This window comes from Aythya marila (assembly GCF_965140915.1).
Source record: "Aythya marila genome assembly, chromosome: 9".
Taxonomy (NCBI): Eukaryota; Metazoa; Chordata; class Aves; order Anseriformes; family Anatidae; genus Aythya; species Aythya marila.
Genome location: NC_139050.1, coordinates 14,002,082 through 14,022,316, shown reverse-complemented (window position 1 = coordinate 14,022,316; position 20,235 = coordinate 14,002,082). Strand labels below are relative to the sequence as shown.

At 49.0% G+C, this 20,235-nt stretch overlaps 1 protein-coding gene and 1 long non-coding RNA gene across 2 annotated transcripts; both read right to left on the bottom strand.

Annotated features, from left to right (window-relative positions):
- Window positions 1–2,524: 2,524 nt before the first annotated feature.
- Window positions 2,525–3,658, bottom strand: LOC309881183. The gene is made up of 3 exons (XR_014318092.1): window positions 3,611–3,658; window positions 2,989–3,065; window positions 2,525–2,550 (listed from the first exon to the last, which is right to left on the bottom strand). It is a non-coding gene; the product is annotated as an uncharacterized lncRNA (long non-coding RNA).
- Window positions 3,659–4,245: 587 nt separating this feature from the next.
- Window positions 4,246–16,524, bottom strand: LSG1 (large 60S subunit nuclear export GTPase 1). The gene is made up of 14 exons (XM_082766733.1): window positions 16,433–16,524; window positions 16,215–16,332; window positions 15,952–16,072; window positions 15,409–15,495; window positions 14,353–14,439; window positions 12,222–12,282; window positions 11,389–11,565; window positions 9,714–10,127; window positions 9,315–9,416; window positions 8,360–8,503; window positions 7,911–8,034; window positions 7,267–7,346; window positions 6,499–6,672; window positions 4,246–5,143 (listed from the first exon to the last, which is right to left on the bottom strand). The coding sequence occupies exons 1-14, from the start codon at window positions 16,505–16,507 to the stop codon at window positions 4,964–4,966; spliced, it is 1,944 nt and encodes a 647-aa protein (XP_082622859.1). The 5' UTR covers window positions 16,508–16,524; the 3' UTR covers window positions 4,246–4,963.
- Between the last annotated feature and the right edge of the window lie 3,711 nt (window positions 16,525–20,235).

Genomic DNA, 20,235 nt, shown 5'->3' with positions numbered 1-20,235 from the left:
AGGCCAGGCAGGGTCTGCCCACCCTGGGGCCCCATCCTCACCCTGATAGCAGTTTCCCCTTGCCTGAGACAGGCCCCAGCTGTGCCCTACACCTGGGGACAGCAGAGCAATGTGACACAGAGGAGCAGAGCAGCAGCCACGCAGGTCCCCACGTCCCCAGCCAGGATCCCCCTGCGGCTCCGACACAGAGAGCTCAGGCCCAGCACCAGCGTGCCCACCGCCTCCCCGCCTGGCACAGCAGGGCACAGCCCGTGGATTTCAAAGCCAAGGCTGGGGACAAAGCAGTGCTTGATGTGTCACAGCTACGTCAGTGTGGGCTGCAGGGCCCCAGGGATCCCACACACTGCAGCTGCGGCCTCACCAGCACACGCGTGGCCCGAGGCACTAGCACGTGTCCAGTGCTGTGCAGGCGAACTGGCTGCTTCCTCCCCATCCTTCTGGGGGTTCCCCCATTTCTGCAGCTTCCTCTGCTCTGCACCATGCAGGCTTTAAGGCACAATGTCACCCCAGGAAGAGAAGTTTGCCATCTCGGAGGGGCTGCGGGCTGGCCGAAGGTGCCCCAACACAGCCCCAAGCTGCTGCTGAGTGGGAGAGGCTGAGGAGCAGGGCTGAGGAGCAGGGCTGGGCCAGCTGCAGGGCACAGCCACATCTCCGAAGCCCTGCTGGGAAGGGAAGGAGCCGGCCACACGTGAGGAGGGCACTGCAGGACCGAGCCACCTCCCCCCAGAAAGGGGAACCAGCTGCATCTGAAACTAGAACCTGCCATTTCTCGGGAGCAATGCAAACAGAGCTCAAAGCAGAACAACTTCGGGTTTCTGTTTTGCTCATGCACTCCCTCCCCACCCTGCGACATGACAGAAGGGCTGAGGAGCCCAGAAAGTGCTGGCTGAGGGAAACTTGGAGCATTTCAACAGAGGGAGAATCCGTTTTGCCTGGGAGCTGCACAGCAGCATTTCCTGACCACGATCTGTGCTGGGGACACAGAGAGCTGTCCCCAGAGCCCAGGCAAGGATGTCCTTGGCCCAACCCAGAGCCCAAGGGCCTGGTGCTGCTGCCACTCCTGCAGACAGGCTCCTGTCCCCTGCGGGTGCCAGGACAACTGGGTGGCACACAGCTAAGGGCTGCTCTGCAGGGGCTTCCAGCTTCCCTCTTCTCTTCACTGGCTCCCTGGAGTGTGGTAACTTCCCACTGGGGACATGGCAATGTTTGTTTCTTTGTCCCAACAGTTATGATTCCAAAGTGACAAAGGGCAGGGGGACATTGCCAGCCTCAGTCCAGCAGTGCAAAGCCAGGTTTGCTTCCCTCAGCCTGCAGGGCCCTTCCACACCACCACCACCCACGGGACAGACCCTTTCCCACAGCCCCAGGACTATAGTTCCTCTGACTCAGGAGCGGTTTCTTTTCCTCTCACCTTCACCGTGACTTCTCTTCATGCCCCAAGATATCCTGGGCACCTCAGGCATTTAGCCCCGTGACACTGTACTCTGACATCCTGCAGAGCTGCTCCTCGCCTCGCTGCCACCAACCAGCAGCTCTCCAGACCTGCTCTGAGTTTAAGGCTTCCCAGTAGGAAAAAAAAGATAAAGGAAGAAAAAAGCTGGACTTGAGCCATCACACAGCGGGGTGACAGCACAAGGCTGCTCCTCACAGGGACGTGTGGAGCCCCCAGGCCAGCTTTGCAGGAGCCCCTACCTGGCAAAGGAGCAAGCACACTGTGCTGGGACCGTCCCCAGGGCTGTTTTTTCTCCAGCTGGGCAAGGCCGTCCCCTAACGGCAGGAAAGGGGGATTTCAGCCTCCTCCGGAGAAATCCGAAGTATTTTTGGAGCAGGCAGCGCCAGTGACCGTAGGACCATCTCAGCCTGGGGCCAGCTCACCTGTGCGGGCAGCATGTGAACGAGGGGCCCTTCCCCAGCAGGCAGAGTTGCCAGCACTGACACTGAGGTGCTGTGTCCTTCCCTCGGGCAAGCCCAGGGCAGGACTGCAAAGCTGAGAGCAGGACAGCCCCTCACCAGGGTCCTCCTGGGGCCAAAGCTGTCATCTCCCAGATGCCAGTGCTGAGCCCTCAGGAAACAGCCACAGAAACCCTGGCCTCTGGCCTGATCAGCCACACGGTGTGGCACACAGGGTGGCAGCTCCACAGGGTGCTGGAGGATCATTTTTTTGTGCAGTGCTGGCTCCATAAAGCTGGAAGTACAGCTTACGCATCCCCTGCTGTGTACTGTAAGGTCTTCATACCCCAAACCTGGCCAGCTGTGGAGCTGCAGCAGGAGGTCAGCCAGCAGCCGGAGCCCCAGGACATGCAGCCGCACTCCCCAGTCAGGTCAACAAATCATCTCTCCAGGTATCAGTGCCACAGGTAATATTGGCCAGGAAAATGAGTTGCTCGTGCTGCAGAGCAAAGCCTCTCAGGGAGGCTGAAGGTGCTGCAGACCCCAGCAAACAGCCTGGAACTGGTCACAGTCCACACGCTCCCTCTACACGCACAAGGTGCCCTAAGAAAGCAGCACTCAGAGATGGAAACTTGACTCCCGCAGAAAGCAACTCGACTCCTGCAGAAAGAGAAGTGGAGAAGGGCTCGCTCAGCAGGTGGCTGCAGGGAAGCACAATGTCTCCTTTGTGCAGGCTCATGACAGCAGAGCAGCCTCTGCATTGCCTCACGCCTCGCAGCTGCTGGTGGCTGCTGTGCTGAGCTGTCAACACGGCCAGCCTGGCATTCCCCACCAAGGGTAGGGCAGGGCGGATGCGGTTCAGCAACAGACCAAACCACCACAGGAAAGCATTAAGGCATTAATTTAACCACAGTCCTTGCCTATTATTTAGTTTGCCCACTGTTCAATAGCAGCATAAATATTAATAGGCTTTTGGGCCCAGAACTCTTTTTTTTTTTTTTTTTTTTTTTTTTTTAATTGTCCTTCTTCTATAGAGGCAATAGCCTTTTAGCACAAGCAGCAGTCTGCACGTAACGAACTTGAGCAAACATTACTTACTCAGTCGTATTTACACTGTCCTCCGTTCACTCATGGAAACAGCACAGGGGTTCAGCAAGTCTCATGGCCAAGGGTTTCTGTGAGCAACAAGCAGAATTGTCCAAAGCAGGAGGCTTTGGAAGGGCCTGCCCACCAAGGAGGCTCACAAGAGACCTAACCCTACCCACGTGGCAGGAAAAGGATGAGAATATCGAAAATTCACAGAATCACGGAATGCTAGGGATTGGAAGGGACTTTGAAAGATCATCTGGTCCAATCTCCAGTTCTGGTGGATGCAACATCAACTAAGAATGCAAAATGCTTTGAAAGGAAAAAAAAAATACAAAAAAATATAGAGGGTACCCCAAATTCAGTTTGGCAGGTATTCTGACAAGTAATAGCTTCAGACAAAACAAAAAGAGGTGTTTCTGAGCAATGAGGTCCCTAGCATAGTGGTAGGAACAAAACCACAAAACATCCCCATGAGGAGGGTGGGGAAGTCTGGTAAGTGACCGGTTTGGCTGAGGCACATTCTCTTCAGGAAACAAAGGCAAAAAGCATCTTCTCCAGGCCAGCCAGACAAAATAGCCTCTTTTGAGAAGCCAGTTTCCTTTATGGGACATTGACTCAAAATACCACTGACCGTATTTGTTCCGTGTAATTATGCTTGACTTCTACATGTGGCAGTGAAATATCTTCCCCTTCAATGATTCCATTAAAAACTTCAGAGCAGGGACTCAAGGGAAAAGAGGAGCCAAGGTGACACTGTGGGAAACAGAAGCTGCTGTCAGGGGACCCTCTGTATGCACAGCGCAGCAAAATTGTACAGGACAAGCAACAAAGGGTCCCAAAGGCCACAGCAGTTGCTTGCATGCCCCACATCTGCTGTGGCTCTGCTCAGCAATTGTTTTCATATTTCCATCCACACTTAAGGCCTGGAAAGTACAAAATTACAGGACAGCATTCTCTTTTTAGTATCAGAGACCCGCGTCCACATCTGTCACTGCGCTTCACCACCTAAAAGCAAAACAGAAACTGACTTTGTGTTCCCAGTCCTATCATTACTTCCCATGCTGGACTAGAAACGAAAAGCACTGACCACGTACACAAACATTTTCTCAGCAGGGCAACCAAGAAGTAAATCGCACATCTGACCCCAAGTAAGCAGTTTTTTTAGGATCAAATGCTAATGTGTGCACTAAGACCTGTTACGACATTTCTGAGATGAGACCCATGTATAGCAGAACAGCAAGACAGAACATGACAACATGTGAAGTAAAATCCTAAACATGTTTTAGGACAAATAAGCACCATTTTTTTTTTTTTTGCCAGCCATGTGGAACTGGTGTTTTAAAATACCAGTGGGAAGTCACACAGAACACAACTGATACCAGCTCAGTGTAAAGGACACAAAAGCAGCATTTTCCTCGTATGGCATTCCGTGCTCTGCTCTGCCTTAGGCTGGGAGATAGGAAGTGGTTTCAGTGCAGGATTTCACAGTACAGGGCTCACTGAGCAGAAAAGGAAGAAGGCAATAAAGGTTCTTTTAAAGAAATTTTTCAACACACTGAAGTATTCTGTCAAATCAACAAATAAGCTTACAAAAACGGAGGATGAACAATAGTGTCTCACAGTGTAATAAACATCACTCATTAAGATTCAACTGTTTAAAGATTTTAGTCAAGTTTTACAGGGCTAGCTTTGATCCCTAGTTATAAAATACATCCTTTATGGAAGGAAAAAGCACTTCTGCACCTATCTTCTATCACTGAAAGGACTTCTCAGCAGCAGTCAAATGTCCGGGCTGACTTCCAGATAACACGAATGACCGGGTCTCTTTTATTCTCAGAAAGGATGAGCTCCGAGTATCAGAGCCCATTCTTATCAAGGCCAACCAGAGCACAGAGCTTGCAGGTGAGCCAGTGATGCCCACTTAGTTCGTGCCTGCAGGACAGTGCAGACCCTGCCTTGGGAAAGCCAGATAGTAGTGGCACGGCTAAGCCTCTAGATGCTTAGTGAGCCTGCGAACTTTCTCCTTCTTGTTCCTGTTCCCGTGTTTTTTCCAGGGCTTTCCCACCACATTCCCAGAATTGGCTGTAGGCACAGACACAAGGCCACTGCCAGGCCGGTACCCCATTGTAGCCCGGGCTCCTTTCATCAGGGCACGAACATTCTCCTGGAAAGGAAGACACAGTGACCAGATGAGAAGATATTTAATCACAAGGAACTGTGATATGTTAATAAAACCAGACACAGGCAAGTTCAAACTCTACAAGACCTGCTCAGGCCCCAGCTCCAGAGCTGCAGGAAAGGTCAAGCTGTGCAGCTGAGTAAAGTCTGCCAGTAGTTCCCAGTTCTGCCTGCAGCCATGCCTCACTGAGCCAGGTCCTCAGTGCTCACCGCTGCAAGCAGAGGCAGAGTGTTTACAAGACACTGAACTTCGACAGACATTAGCTGTGGCGCTAGGACTGATTCTCACAGTCTCTGCTTTGCACACAACACATTGTCTCTGCAAACAAATCTGGCGTCTGTGAAAGCCAGAACCTAAAATAACTTGCTGGAGTCTGGAGCGTGGGTAGCACTGCTGGGGCTCACAGCCAGACGTGCCAGCACTTTGGGCAGCCAGAGGAAGAGTCTGGTAATCCCAAAAATTCTTTTCAGGTCACAGCTTTCTGAAACAGCTTGCTGTTTCTGAAAAGGGTCTGAGTTTTTGGTTTCAAAATGCATGACTATCTTTAGCTGTGCTGAAACAAATACTGTTCATACCCAACTACTCAAGCTGAATGGATCATGCTGTGACACATTTACTTCACTGCTAAACACTCCATTCTGATCTCTGTCAGGTGTGCAGACTTCATCAGTCATGCATTTGACATTTCACTACAAGTCATTAATATTTCTTTTCAGTAGTGTAGGTGCAGAACAGATCCCTGTGGGACCTAACAAGAAGCATGTACGTTCAGAGAAATTCTCATTTTCCACTTCAGGACTTCTCAACTCAATTTCAAATCAGTTTCTATGTTCTATTCTTTCTTTCTGATTTTAAGTTCTGAATCAAAATAACCTCACAGTACTAAACTTGTCTTAAAGATGGTTATTACATCTCCCTCTAAATACATGATCTCAAGAAAGAAAAGTAAGTTTGAAGGACCTTAGTTAGTCCAAAACCACACTCTTGGTTGGTTGCTGTGTCATACCACCTCTTTCCTTTGTCTTTCTTCCCAGTCATTCTCCTGTTTGCTCAAGATTGATGTTAGGCTCATAATGACAAGGGTCACCCTGCTGACACTTTAAAATCAACTTATGTGCTCCTTATTAGCTTATCTTTCAGTCACCTAAGACATTCCCGGTGACTTATGAGATAATAAAAAGAACACAGAGCTCTTGGGTAGAAATTAGGTGTGGATCTCATAGCTTTTAACACCATTAACTCAACCCAGCAGCCCTCCACCCTCAAAGCTATTTTTTCCAGTAATTATGACACACCAGTGCCGCTGTAAAAAATTCCTTTGAAATTTCCCCCAGAATTACCTGGTGGAAAAATGTTTTGTCCACCACATTTTCAATTTGTTTTACTTTGGTATTCTTCTCAGGCTTCGCCTGTCTGCTGGCCTGGACAGTTCTGCTGTCTGGGCATCTTTTATGCTGGTGCTGAAAATCGTTTGGGTCAATGCCAGGAGGTGGATGGCAATATAACAGCTTCCCCTGTGAAAACAGTGGTGTTGAGTTGTTATCAAAAAAGTCAGAGAGACCCCCAGAGAGGAAAAAGAACAACTTCAGAGCTAAGAAGGGCCCCCAGAAGTTCAGGGCCTCACACTGGCAGACTATCAGTACACCTGGTGTCTCTTTCCAGGCAAACCCCTGGTTCAACTTCTAAGTTAAAGCACTGTCCCACTTGAAAGCATCACTCTCAGCTGCAACATTCAGCTTTGAGCAATGCAGTACGAAACTCTCAGAGGAGTACTGGAATATCCTATTAAGAAATACTCAGTGATATGTTGCTGAGAGGTGCTGTAGAAGCATGCAGTACTACAACACTCAGAACTGCAGTCCTTCGTGCCAAATATTGACCCAACTAAACAAAATGGTTTCATTTCCAGAATACCTGCTCCCTCTTTTAAAGGGATCATGATTCCATTTATTTAAAACATTAAAATAGTATGATTTAAGGAGTATTTTAATGTACAGCGATTTTATCCAAAGAAAGTGAATTCACTTTATTGTTATTCTTCATGCTGGAGTGAAACCTTCAGTTCACCTCTTATCAGGAAGGAAAACACAGATGCAGAAAGAACTTACATTGACGTAGTCTTTTAACACGTATCTAGCCGATCTTGGCTGGTCTGGCTGTCCATGGGCTGTCATAAAGCCTCTCATATCTGGAAGACAAATCAGAAGTACATTCCATGTCAGTACGAGAGAATTAACACATTCTTCTTGTCTGCCTAACTGCACGTTTGTATTCTTCCTCGAAAAACAAAAAAAACAAAAACAAATAAACAAACAAACACAACACACTCCCTCAGAAAGAGGTTTCTGTTGGGGAAAGCATGAAGTAAAGGAGAATTTCGCTGACTGCAGAAGAAATGCAGAAGCATCCTAACCTAAAAGGAATGATGTGAGCTGACATCTCCCTACCACCAGAAAATCTGTGGTTTTTTTTTTTAATTTCTTTTTAAAACCAAAGATAAGCTGCATCAAAGAATCAGACAAGGAACATAAACCTTCACTGCATTCTTCACAGCCTAATTCAAGCCACAGTTGATGGGAGGTATCAATAAAGACGAGAGTGACAGAGAACAACTGGTAGCTTCAAGGATACAGCAGCGTACTACTGGCAGGTCATTTCATGAACCTCCTCAATAAAAACACTACAGCTGTTCTCCTGCCGCCATGTTCAGGAGCAGGCACAAAGTAAAGGTTTTAAAGGTCTCATCACTTACATCCGTATGCTGTTAGCAGCTCTTCAGCTGTTGGCTTTCGATCTGGATCCTCATCTTCCCTTGGCCTTATGATACTTATTCCATAGGTTGCTTCCAAAATGTTTCGTGGGATATGCTGGCAAACGTAAGCTAGTGAAGGAAACCACCTTGTGCTTTTTGGCTACACGAGTAATCCTGCCCATGTCACTCCAAGTGCACGTTAGAAATGGTTATGGACTTTGGCACAATGCAAAATTTATTTATTTTTTTTGGTCAAAAAAAACAATGCAACTCTGCTAACAGGATAAACCAAAAATGAGGCAGGGAACAACAAACCCAGCAGGGCTGTTTTATCCAATATGCTCTCAATGCATGACCACACAAATGCCTAGCAGGGCTGGAACATACTACATCCCATATTCCATATCCAACACTTGCAGCCACCTTCACAAAGCCCATGCAAAGGATATTAAAGAAATGGGGGGGACATGGTCCCTCATCTGGTCTATGGGCAGAATTCCAGAACAAATCATCTCTGCTTTGGTGGAGATGAAAGATGGCATCACCAGACCAGGGCAGTCACAGAGGCACAGGCCAGGCTCCACATACAGGGTCTACACAAGAAATAATCAATGAGTTCACCAAGGCGAGGCAGTGTCCATGGAGGAAAAAGAAACGAGATCAAATGCATTGATGAAACAGAGATGCAAATGAGAATAAGCAGAAATTTTACTAACAGCTATCTGCCCTGCCAGCCCCAGCCAGTGAATTAAAAAAATCCCACGTCAAAGACAGCAACACTTCCAGGGTTCATAAATAAGGTGTCCAGATGGGGGCAGCAAGATCTTCAGCTCTCCAGTCTGTTGGGTCACTGCCTGTCAGAGGAGAAGCACTCCAGAAACCTTTAAGGTGTTGGACCTTTTGAAATAGGCAGGAGACCGCAGAAGTATAAACATCACAACGTTCACTGTAGTGCTGGAGCTGCCAACCCAAAATTATGAACTCGATCAACATCAGGCATAACTAGACTTATTCATAGCAATGACTGAGGACAAGAAGGTTGGTTTGAAGCATGACCTTAAGCTACTCAGAAGAGCACTTAGTTTTCAAAGGTTCTCTCCTCAAGGCCAGAGTTGAAAAAAGAAGGGCCAAGCTACCTAAATAAAATTAAGACAGAGAAAATATATTCCACTGCACAGCAGCTCTCTTGAAAGATCCTCAAAGCATAACAAGAGTTTGGAAGCAAGGACTCAAGTTTCAAAATGATATACACCGAGCCCACTCTCTCCAACTTAAATGCTGGTGGGCAGAGTTCAGGTTGGCAGACAGTTCTCAGAGAGTCCACACAGCTGCAACTATTTCACAAGGAAGTTCTCTTCTACCAGGGAACAAAATAAATAAAGCAAAGCTCTTTGTCAACAATACCTGAAAGTGTTTCGTACGTCCTGGTGTAGCAGACACTGACACCTTCTTATCTCCAAGGATTGTGTTGATGGTCGAACTTTTGCCTACATTAGGGTAACCCACCTAGATAACAAAGTAGAATGGTAACAATGACATTAGGCAGGGTCATTCCAGAATACCAGCAGAGCTCTGACAAAAGCACTTTAATAAATAGTATTGAAAAATCAGGTCAGCAGCAAAGAATACCAAGTTCCAACACTGTAGAATTAATCTTTCCACAAAACCCTTAGTAACTTGCGCTTGCTAGTTTTTTTATCCTTACACAAAGCCAGGTTACAGGATGAACATTGCCCATGGAAGGTATATGGAATTAAAACTTAGATTTAGCAAGTTCCATTTTAAGCACAAGGTCCAACTCACCAGTCCAACATTTACTTCCCCATCCTTCACCCTTGGTCCATTGTGCATGGTTTTGAAGATTTCCAGCAGTTCATTTCTCTGTACCAGATGGCTGAAGTTCTTGATGTTCCTTTTCTGCTCCTGCACTGCATGTTGCACTGCAGTACCATCAGTTCTTTCTACTCTCTTTGGGGCAATACCATTTACTTTGCCCCCACCTTCATCTTCAGAACAGGTTTGCCAGGCATCCTCTTCATCATCTTCACAGTCTTCATATTCATCACTACTGTCATCATCACTAACCAGAACTTGGTATTGCAAAGCACTGCCTGCAGATGTGCTTTCTGCACTATTGTCTACTGTGTCATCTTCTTGACTGGAGCTTTCCTCCTCAGAATCACTCAGGTCCTCTGCTACATCTTCAGTACCTAGTTCCTGTGTGAACAGTATTTCACAGGTGAAATTTAAAGGTGGTTCTAAGTCTTGTACTTTACTGTACTTACTGCAGTGCAATCGCATATTTTTTCATTATCCAGATCCCAAGGACTGACAATCCAGTCCTAATGTCTCACGTTTTTTTTAGGGGTCTTAACAAGGATTTGGAAAAAACTAACCCACTTTAGGAGACTGAAAAAAATATTCCTGATTGTATTGTTAGCTTCACTGTGAAGGTATTAGAGATATCTCTCTCCAGGACCACAATTGTCAGCGTGCACACGCTCACTTCCTTACACATAGCAGCAGCAGAGCCCAGCAAATAATTTTTTTTAATTTGTCAAATGTTCCTAGTAATAGGAATGAAAAAACTTCCAGATGTCCAGAACACAAAAATGTTCTGTCTCGTATCTAAACATAACAATAATTTCTAGCTGTCTCATTTTTAGTCTAAACCATTACATTTCTTCCCTGCAAGCAGTTCACATTTAAACATAAAGACCTTTTCATAAGGGCAGTAATTTTGACTTTTTTTAAAAAAAAAAAAAAAAGACAAGAGAACCAACACATTTTACATCAATCTGTAAAAACATTTTATCCAAGAACTGTGAACCAGCTGAACAGGCTACATATTTTTGAAAGGAGATAATGGATATTCCATAGCTGAGTGGCAATGGCTCTAACAGAAGAACCTAGCAAACCCTGAAAGTGGAATTTATTGATAACATATAACTTGAGGCAGCAACACATTTTGTTCCACTGTGCAAGAAAGGTTTCTCAGTTACTTTAGGTTCTCAAAGAAACACCACCACTCAGCAGGAGAGAAAAATCCTCTGTATAGATAACCACATACCTCACAGCATCCCTCTTGGAAAGGATTCCAACTCGTTGAGGTATTGTTTACAGACAGATATACAAGGACTGTTTCTGTAGCTATTCATCAGTAAGTTCAAGAAACAAATTCACATTCTACTTCAATATTCTTTACCATTTCATTAACTTTGAAATTGCAAGCTCTATGAACAGCGACAGAAAGGTGTACCGCTTCATTCACCATTTTAATTTCCTCGTTTTTGTCTCTGAATCAGTTATTAAAATGCTGTTTTAGAGCCAGTCAGGTCCGCAGAGAAATCCTTCCATGAGACAAAGCCTCTGCCTTTCTTTCCTAGAAAGGAGCTCAGGTATATCACAAGCTTAACTGCAAAACAAGTTACCAGAGGCAGCCAGCACACACCCAGTTCGAACTGGTCATTTACAGTACCTTCTCTTCTCCAGATAACCGTTTGCACTCTGCCAAAGCTGACCAGAACACCACTTTTACGCCCTCTTTCTCAAAGAACTGTGCCCAAGCAGCCCGCTGCTCTTCACTCAGCAAATCTGCTTTGTTTATCAGGATCATGTTCTCCTTGTCACTGCTGACTTCCTTGACATAACTTTCCTGAAGAAAATAAGAGAAAAAAAAGTAGTTCTTACTCTGGTCTGGACTCCTCCCACAAGGCGATATAAAAGCAGCAAGGCAAGTTGTCACATCCAGCTCCATGCGAGTGTAGCTAAGCTTACTGGCCCTTGGGCTAGATAGATCTGGTGTTGAGCAGACACCACAGGCACAAATGGGAGCACGCAACCACTGCAATACAGGTTGTTTCTGGCCATGCGTGCAAACGTCTTTTCTGCTTAGATTGATGGCAAGACATTAACCAGCACCTCACAGCAAGAACTCTTAAGATCAACCGTTTGAGTAATTTCATATTGCATTGACGCAATGCAATGATGAATGCATTGACTGCACTGCATGATGGAATAAAAATGGATGGTTAAGTGTGGACACTTCCAGAGCACAGTCAGGAGCAGAAATATATCTGCAATATAACACCAGCAGAACTGTCTCTAAATCAACTATGTTTTGTGTGAAATATCAAAAAGCACTTAAGAAAAATAATGTAATGCCAGAATTCTTGAATAGTAAGGCATCCAGTTAAACACAACAGCTGAACAGCTTCAGCATATGTGGCTTAATGTATTGAAAGAAAATAAATCACATGAATAAACTCTCAGAAATAAAAATGAAAATAGTCAAGAAGGTGGTTTACTTACCAGATCTTGGCATCTAAACAGAAGGGGGTTTCGAGCATCCACAATCTGGACTACAATGTCGCTGCAAAAAATAAAAAGAAGCCCCATGAAATACTCCTCCTTACACTGCCACAAAAAAAAGCAAGAACACTTTACTCACTTTCATTTTTTAAATGAATTTTACGTTTTAATTATATTATCTTATTATGTACCTTTACTGAATTAACAAAGTGTCTTAGCATTCCACATGCCCTAAGAGAGCCACATTCATGCCACACGGCAGCATTGCTGTACAATACTTTTGCTTGTCTTGCTCAGCTAATTCTCCAGCACAGTAAGCAAAGGGAAAGCAGGTATACATGGTTTGCCACCTAACCTTTGGAAATGTTCAGCAGGCAAGAACAAGACTACAAGTATTCTATCACTCAGAATGTTACACAGCTTTGTCTCTATCTGTTCTCAGACCCAAACTGCAGCAATGTGCTACAGAGGAAGAAGAGGTGGTTTTCCTACACAAGAAGATTTTCCAGAACACTGTTGTCCCCTTTGCATGGGGGAAGATGTACAAAGTCTCCAACAAATGACCTGAAGATACTGAGCATTTGCTGTCAGGTATCTTCAAAATTTCTTTCGTACTCTTTGCTTCACAAAAAGCATAGAACAGTGGAAGAAGTCTTACACTTCAATAAAACGTTGTTCCTCCACGTAAGAAAGGCCTTGTAAGTCTGCTTTTAAGAAATCCAGCCATCAGGCTGCCACCACATACATGACAAAGACTCATCAGTTCTATGTGCAAATTAAATGCAATGGCTTCAGATATGAGCATTCATGTCTCTTCTTTCAAAAGGGTGGGAAAATATAACTACATCATCTTCCACTAGAACTTCTCCAGTTACATGATTTAAAATACTGGTTAGCAGATGCTGATTTTATTTGTCTGATGATTCTATTTGTTGTTTTCTGTTAGCTCCAGACAACTTCAGAACACTACAGGTTGAACGGAGGGATTTCAAGTCTCACAAGACAATTACTTAAAAATAAATAAATAAGAAACCCCAAGGAAGTCATTACATAAGTCACATGGGTACAAAGTATTGCACATTTACAGAAATTCAGAGATCAATTTGAAAGACAAATGACACCATGTACTGTGATAGGATACAGAAAAGTCATTGAATGACACTGCTGGGAACTAGCTTGAAACAGTGATGAGAAAAGGCTGACAATGAATCAAATCTAACTGGCAACAGAAGGGACTGGGTGACTTTCCCATTAGGTTCTAAGACAGTATACTCACCCTACCTGAAATAAAGAGCTGCAAGAAGAGCCAAAAAACATTAATAACACTTTCCAGGCTCAAAACACACACTCATAGGGCACATCATGATATGCTGTAGCAGATGCTCCTGACCCAGCCCTCACAAACTCAAAGCCCTGGTAGCACCCAGCACAAAGACACTTCTGTGAAAGGATCAGCTCACCATGACCTCACTGATGAAGTATTTTTCAATTTTATGAAAATCAGAAGAGATTCTCAAACTTAATTACTAGTGAAATTAAATGCCCCAGTCAGATTAACTTAGGAAAAAGCACTCCTATTGTATTACAGCTCTGCAGAGCAAACAAAGCTATTTCTGTGATATGACAGGCTGCTGCCTTTTCTGCACTGCTGCAATTTCTCTGCATGACGAGAAGCCAAAGACCAAGAGGCTCTTTCTTTCTAAATGCTACTTCGTTTTTCTCCCTTCTCTCCCGCCCCTGGAAGTCAGGATACAACTGTGTGGTTAAAAGAGAGGGGCAAGGGTTAATCTTGGCTTAAGAGCTCAAAGAAACATTCTTAGAAGATGCCTCCCACACAGAGTTACTGGAAGAAGCCAAGAGCAGCAGCATCTGAAGAATCACTGGAGACTCACAGTGAACTGTCTGCAGAATTGCCATGCTGAGAGCTAGCGTGCACTATCAGCTGCTCTTCCTGACGTCACCTTTTGATCGCTTCAAAACAAAATCACTTCAGTGCTGATAACAGAACATTACTTACTGTAATTGCTTTTCCAGTGCTCAGAAACTTGATATGTGGCTCAAAAACTTCAGTTCAGGAAAAAACATTAAACGTTACTTTTAAAAAGCAGGCAGTAATTTTTTTTTTTTTTACCTTCTTTCAATGACTCTCCAAAGTTGACGCCAAAACTCCAAGTTCCGTTCAAATGGGGTTAGAATTAACTTTTTTTCTTCCTCAAGGCTATGGTAAAACAGAGTAAAGACATCGTATTTGGTGCACGTCAGGCAAAAAGCACACCACTGGCTCCTCCTTAGGCCCATGAGACTTTAGTTACAGAGAGAGCTATCAAAATCAGACTCAAATGCAGGTACTGTTTCTGCTAGTTTTGCAAATAGATGAGGCGCCCAGGTAAAGTCATGTCAGTGGCACTGATTCAATAGGAACACAATGGCTCCTGACTGTACCAACAGGGAAACAGTAAATAATGAAAAGGGCAAAAACTCATCAAAAGACTTCCTGTGAAATTTCAGAGCTGTAGTAACGAACCTGGGAAGTTATCCCAAATGCCAGCAGTTATTATGCAACCAAGTATCACCTTGAGAAAATAATGCATTTCAGGACAATACCTGAAATAGCTCTATACAATCTTTAACTCACTATTAGCAGAGCCCGAGCGACTTTGCTCAGGGCAAAGCAGGCTCACTGTGTGCATGCTGATACAACCTAACTCCCCAGGCCAGTAGAGGCAGCACAGGACCAGCACAATCTGCTGTAGACAGAGCTGGCAGCACCACTCTCAGGGCAGCACTGCTGCTCTTAGATGACACATTCATCACTCCAAAGTCAAGAGCACAACACACTCCGTCGTGAACATTAGGGAATCACAGGGGCAAGGCTGAATGCAGTACTTTTAAAAAAGCAGATAACACAGTTTGGAGATTGAGAAACAGCAGCTATGGGTAAGCAGTGCAAGAATTTGGGCTGTAAGCAGTACAAGAATGTGCACGCACAGTAGAACTACGTGCAGCTCACCACAAAGGTGTGTCTGTACTGTGACTGGGATGTCCAACCTTCTAGAAGAAGTAAAAGGAGCCACTGAGAAGAGGTTAATTTTAGATGTCTAACAAGGATAAGTACAACCCATCTCTTCCTGGGGAAGGATCCAAATCTGAACAGCCATACACCACACACTCGCAAATGCATACTCACTGGGCAAGTTGTCGCCTCCATTCAAGAAAGCTTTCCCTCTCAGCTTGTTTCAAGTCTTCTGCACTGGTTGTCCTATCCCAATATGGCCTGCAACAAATGTATTTTGGAGCAGATGGTCAAAAGTTTTAGTGGTTATACCAGTTATATTATTATAGCAAGCATCTACAAAGAACACAGGTACCACATGCTCAGTTACAGTGACGTGGTTGTAGGTCACATGTACAGGCAACTATTTTCTGCTGCTTTAAGTACTTCTCATTTCCTTGGTCCCTTTAAACCCCGCCAGCTAAAGTGAAATGGACATTACCCTACACACAGCGTATCTCACACAGTTGGTCTCCCCAACTGAGATTTGCAGGGCGTTGAAAACAGAGGATTCATCTCTCTGTCTATTGTGCATAAAAGGTCTGAAAGGTTTGCAGGGTGGAAGGCCAGGTCACGGCACCCCCCAAAACACGGGGCTGACAAAGCAGCGTCCCCAGGCTGACAGAGCCCACACGGGAGCCCACCACCTCAGCGGGCGCCCAGCCCAGCATCACCCACCTCCTCGGGATGCGCAGGAACCGCCGGTTCTCCTCGTGCAGCTGCTGGACGTGCTGGGCCTCCTGCGCCGTGAGCAGCCCGGTGCGGCTCTGTGCAGACACAAACTGGATGTTCAGCCGCTCTGAGGGACGGGACGGACAGAGGAGATCACACAGAGCCTGATGTGCCTGGCAGCACCCCTGCTGCCTGCCCCCATTACCCCAGCCCCCCTGCCCCATTCCCACAGCCCCACAGCCCCCCCCCGGCCCTTTCCAGCCCCTCACCGGCCACGAAGCGGGTGCCGGCCAGCTCGGCCGTGGCCAGGAACTCCTCCAGCGGGCTCTGCTCCACCGCCGACCGCTGCTCGGGGCCAGCCTCGTCGCCCACCTCGCTGGCGTGCCGCTGCCGGGACGGGACAAGAGGCCGCCGTTAGCCCGCACCGATACCCCCCCGGCCATACCCCCCCGGCCATGCACCCCCGGCCCCATCCCCGCCGCCCTACCCATGAGGCGGCCCCGCGGCGCCCCGCGCCCCGCTGCAGGCAGCGGCCGAGCCCCGCGCCCCGCTTCCTCCCCATGCGGCCCGCCCGGAACCGGCCGCCCGGCAACCGGAGCTCCCCGCAGCCGCCGCTCCGCCGCGGCCCCGCTGCGCCGTTCCGGGGAGGGAAGGTTCCGCCCGCTGGCCCCGTGGCCGGCCTGGGTCCCCCCCTTGTCCCCGTCCTGCGTCCCCGTTGTCCCCTCTGTGTGCCCTGCCCGGCCCCGCGGCCGCCGCTCGCTGCCCTGTCCCGCCGGCTGTCCCTGTGTGCAAAGAAAGAAGGGCTCGGTGGGATGCCCGCAGCCCGCTCAGCTGCCTCTTTCCCCTCGTTTTTTCCCCAAAACCACCACACAGAGGGCACACGGTGGTCCTGGTGCCTCAGGGGACCCTCAGCAGAGGACTGAGCCAACGACCCGCTGCTCAGCACCTCACCGGCTTTCATCCAGCCTCCTTCCACAAACCCACCTCAGGCCTTCAGCAGGGTGCATCAGCAAGGGTCACTGCACAGAGCAGTGCTGAGGGAGACACAGACTAGGTGGCCAAGTGACAGAGACAGCCAAGTCTCGCCTAGGTCCTTAATTCCCTATTTTTAACTGCAGCATTCCCCAGCCCACCCATCGCTGTGCTGCGTCTACCTCAGCAAGATGGTTGTACCTCACCTGGCAACCTGCTTCTCCTAGATGACATTTACTGAGGAGTAAAAGTCTTCTAGGAGAAGACACAGGAGCTGCGTAGAGGTGGCCTGGGTACCCATGCACATACATTAGGGGCTGAGAGCTCGGGACAGCATGGAGGAGATGAGTACAAAATCTCCAGCAGCACAGCCCCGCTTGGCTGCACCACCAGGCTCCTCTGCTCCATGTTAACAGAGCGCCTGGCTGGCTGGAGGGCAGCCACAGCTGCTGGGACTGCTCACAAAAAATCCTGGACAGACAAAGGCAAAGTCTGCTCCCCTTCCACTGCAGGGTAATCATCTGCTAGTACCAAAAAGGCTGGCTTCCCTCCCAACTTCTTCTGCCTTGGAGCAAAACCATTGCTCCAGTTTTTCATGCAAATCCCGAGAATTATTTAGTAGCAGCAGCTCATTTTCAAAAGCCAGCAGTGCCAGTGCATTTTGCCTAAAGGAAACATTGTTCTTTCTGGACAACTTTTCCTCCATTTTCCTTTAAGGCAGCACTGGGAGATCTCAGGACTGTGTCTCTGAAATATTCATGTGATGGCTATTCATTATTCATGCGGTTTCACAATGCTTGATTCAGCGGTATTACCGGCTCAAGCCTGACAAGCAGATAGACTAAGAACCACCCCCTGCCCCCCAAGGCACCCCTGAAAGGACACACGGACAGTTCTGCTCTGTGCAGCATTGCATCTGCCTGAATCCCCTTGTTTGCAGCTGCAGTCAGACACGTGTCAGCACGGCAGGGAGATGGGCCTGAAGAGCGGCAGGGCTCCTGCTGGGCAGGAGGGCACCATGTATTCACCCAAGGTCTGGAGAGCAGCTGGGACAGGGCTGGCCAGGGAGGGGACAAACTGACACGCAGAGCCAGCAGCAGCACCAGGCTGTCCTCACGGGTGGGACAGAGGTGCCAGAGGAGCCCTGGGCCTGGCAGAAGGGCCACCACGACGTGCCACAGGGCAGGCTGAAACCATCCTGCGCCTGGGACCACCAGGAAAAGGGGGAGCCTGGTCTTTTGGGAGTGAGCTCACTCCTCTCCAGGAGCAGGCTGAGTGCTGGGAAGGCACCAACCCTGCTGGTGCCCTCCAGCAAGTTTTTCAGACTCCGCTTATTCCACCAGCCACACGAAGATAAAATCACCTTCCTGCCTGTTGGGGTGGGGGAAGGTTAATCAGGCAGGGCCACGTGCATCGGAGCAGGCAGGGGATTTCTCCAGCTTCCCAGGCACTGGCTCGACCTGGGCTCAGCCCCGCTGCCCCGTGGCTCCCCGGTCCCCTCCACACGGACAGGGGCAGCCCTCGTGGCACTGGGACGTCAGGCAGAGGACACCGCCCTGACGCCACCTCTGCCCCTCAGCTGCTGGCACAGCAGGAGGTCAGATGCTTGGCACGGTCTGTGAGCACCTCCCGGGGGCTCTGCCCCCCGCTGCCCTTCTAATTATAGCAGCGGGCGCAGGAAGCACGGGGCTGCCTGTGCAGGAAGCGGGGTGTGCCCGCCCTCGGTGTCTGAAAAACAACTGCGGTGGCAGAGGTGTGCCGCGACCGCCGCGGCCTCAGCTGCCCTGCCCAGAGGCACATCCCCGGCCCCGGGGCTGCGGCACCCCGAGCTGTGCCAGCAGCAGCCCTCGGTGCGCCAAGGGACCCAGGGCTGTCACCGCGTGGGCACCCTGCGCTCCTCACGCCCTCCTGGCATCGCTCCTTCCAAGCCCTGGCCCATCAGGATGGGGTGCTGATGCCCTTTGGCACCCACGCAGGGTGGCAGGAGGTGTTAATTAAAGGCCATTAATGACCCTTTTCCTTGAGAGCTGGGGTGTGCCTCACGCCACCCCCTGCCCAGCTCATCTCGGGCTGCCCCAGCTCCATGCAGCAGGTGAGAGCTGGAGGAGCAGCACTGCGACAGGGCACACTGCACTTGTCCTGCCCTGTGGGGGCCTGGGCTCTGCTCAGGCTTTCGTTTTCATGGGAAATCCTGACATTTCAACGCTTCCTTTGTCCCACTTGGGAACAAAGGGTTGAAGCTCCGCCGCTTATCACAGTTACAGGGCCTCGAAAACGCTTTGTTTTGGAAAATACCGAAATGCCGGTTTGAAGCGTTTCGCTTTGACTGTGTCACTTCGTCTGCTGCAGCAAGATGAGATCTGCTGCTATCTAGGGTGTGTTCACATGCTGACAAAATCGATACAACCCCATGAATTATTTCGGCCTCCTCACATCCACTTTCCTCCATCGGCAGGCTGCTCGGGCACAAGCAGCACCCACTGCCCTCCCTGGCCACGCAGACCTCCGCCAGCTCCAGCTGCAGGGCACAGAAACCACCCTGGTGCTGGGGCTGCTCCCCGCAGGGTGTCACCCATCCGGGAAGCACCAGCGGGGCAGGCAGCACACGTCCCAGCAGGGGCGATGAGCAGCACACCCCGAGCCCGCAGCCGGCAGTGGGGTGCAGCTCTGGGCCTCATCCTGCAGAGCGAGGAGGAGGAGGGTGGAGCAGGGCAGGAAGGGGCAGTGCTGCCAAGGGCCAGGCACAGCGCTGCAGCTCAGGCTGTGAGCAGGGAAGGCTGGGCTGCTGGGGAGAGATTGTATCTGCCAGACTTTCCCACGCCGTGGAAAAGCTCTCCAGGCGGGCGGGCGCACAGAGGCAGGTGATGCTCGGTAGCTGCTGGTGTGTAACGTAAATGGAGAGCAGGCTGCTTGGCTCCCCCCGGGCTACGGGGCTGTGTAGATAAGCCCCTGGAGTGAATGCCCTGCAGAGCTCGGGTCCTGCTGTCCTCGCAGGGAGCCTTGTGCTTGTCCCGGCCCTGCAGGGCTGGCCGCTGTCGTGCTGTACCTCAGGTTCCCCTCCTGGCAATGAAACACAGACATCCTCGGGAGCATCCACACGCTTAGGGCTGGTGTCTCAGACATAACTGAGCCTCTCTGTGCTGCCAGACTTCGTGCAGACACCCAGCAGCAGCACCACCCAGCCTTGGGCTAGAAACACCGCAGCACAGCCCCCAGCTCAGGGCTACAAGGGGTCGGCCCCGAACCGAAGCAGACAGAGACGGTCCTGATGCTAATCAGGCCCACTAACGAAGCATGGAAGGCTGCAGTGGTCTGGCA

Excerpts from the sequence above, each read along its gene's own strand:
- LSG1 (XM_082766733.1), bottom strand. The coding sequence starts at position 16,507 with ATGGGGAGGAAGCGGGGCGCGGGGCTCGGCCGCTGCCTGCAGCGGGGC. Across the intron at positions 16,333-16,432 it reads GCCGCGGGGCCGCCTCATGG|CGGCACGCCAGCGAGGTGGG; the intron begins GTAGGGCGGCGG and ends CCGTCCCGGCAG. Across the intron at positions 9,417-9,713 it reads GGGAAGTAAATGTTGGACTG|GTGGGTTACCCTAATGTAGG; the intron begins GTGAGTTGGACC and ends TTTGTTATCTAG.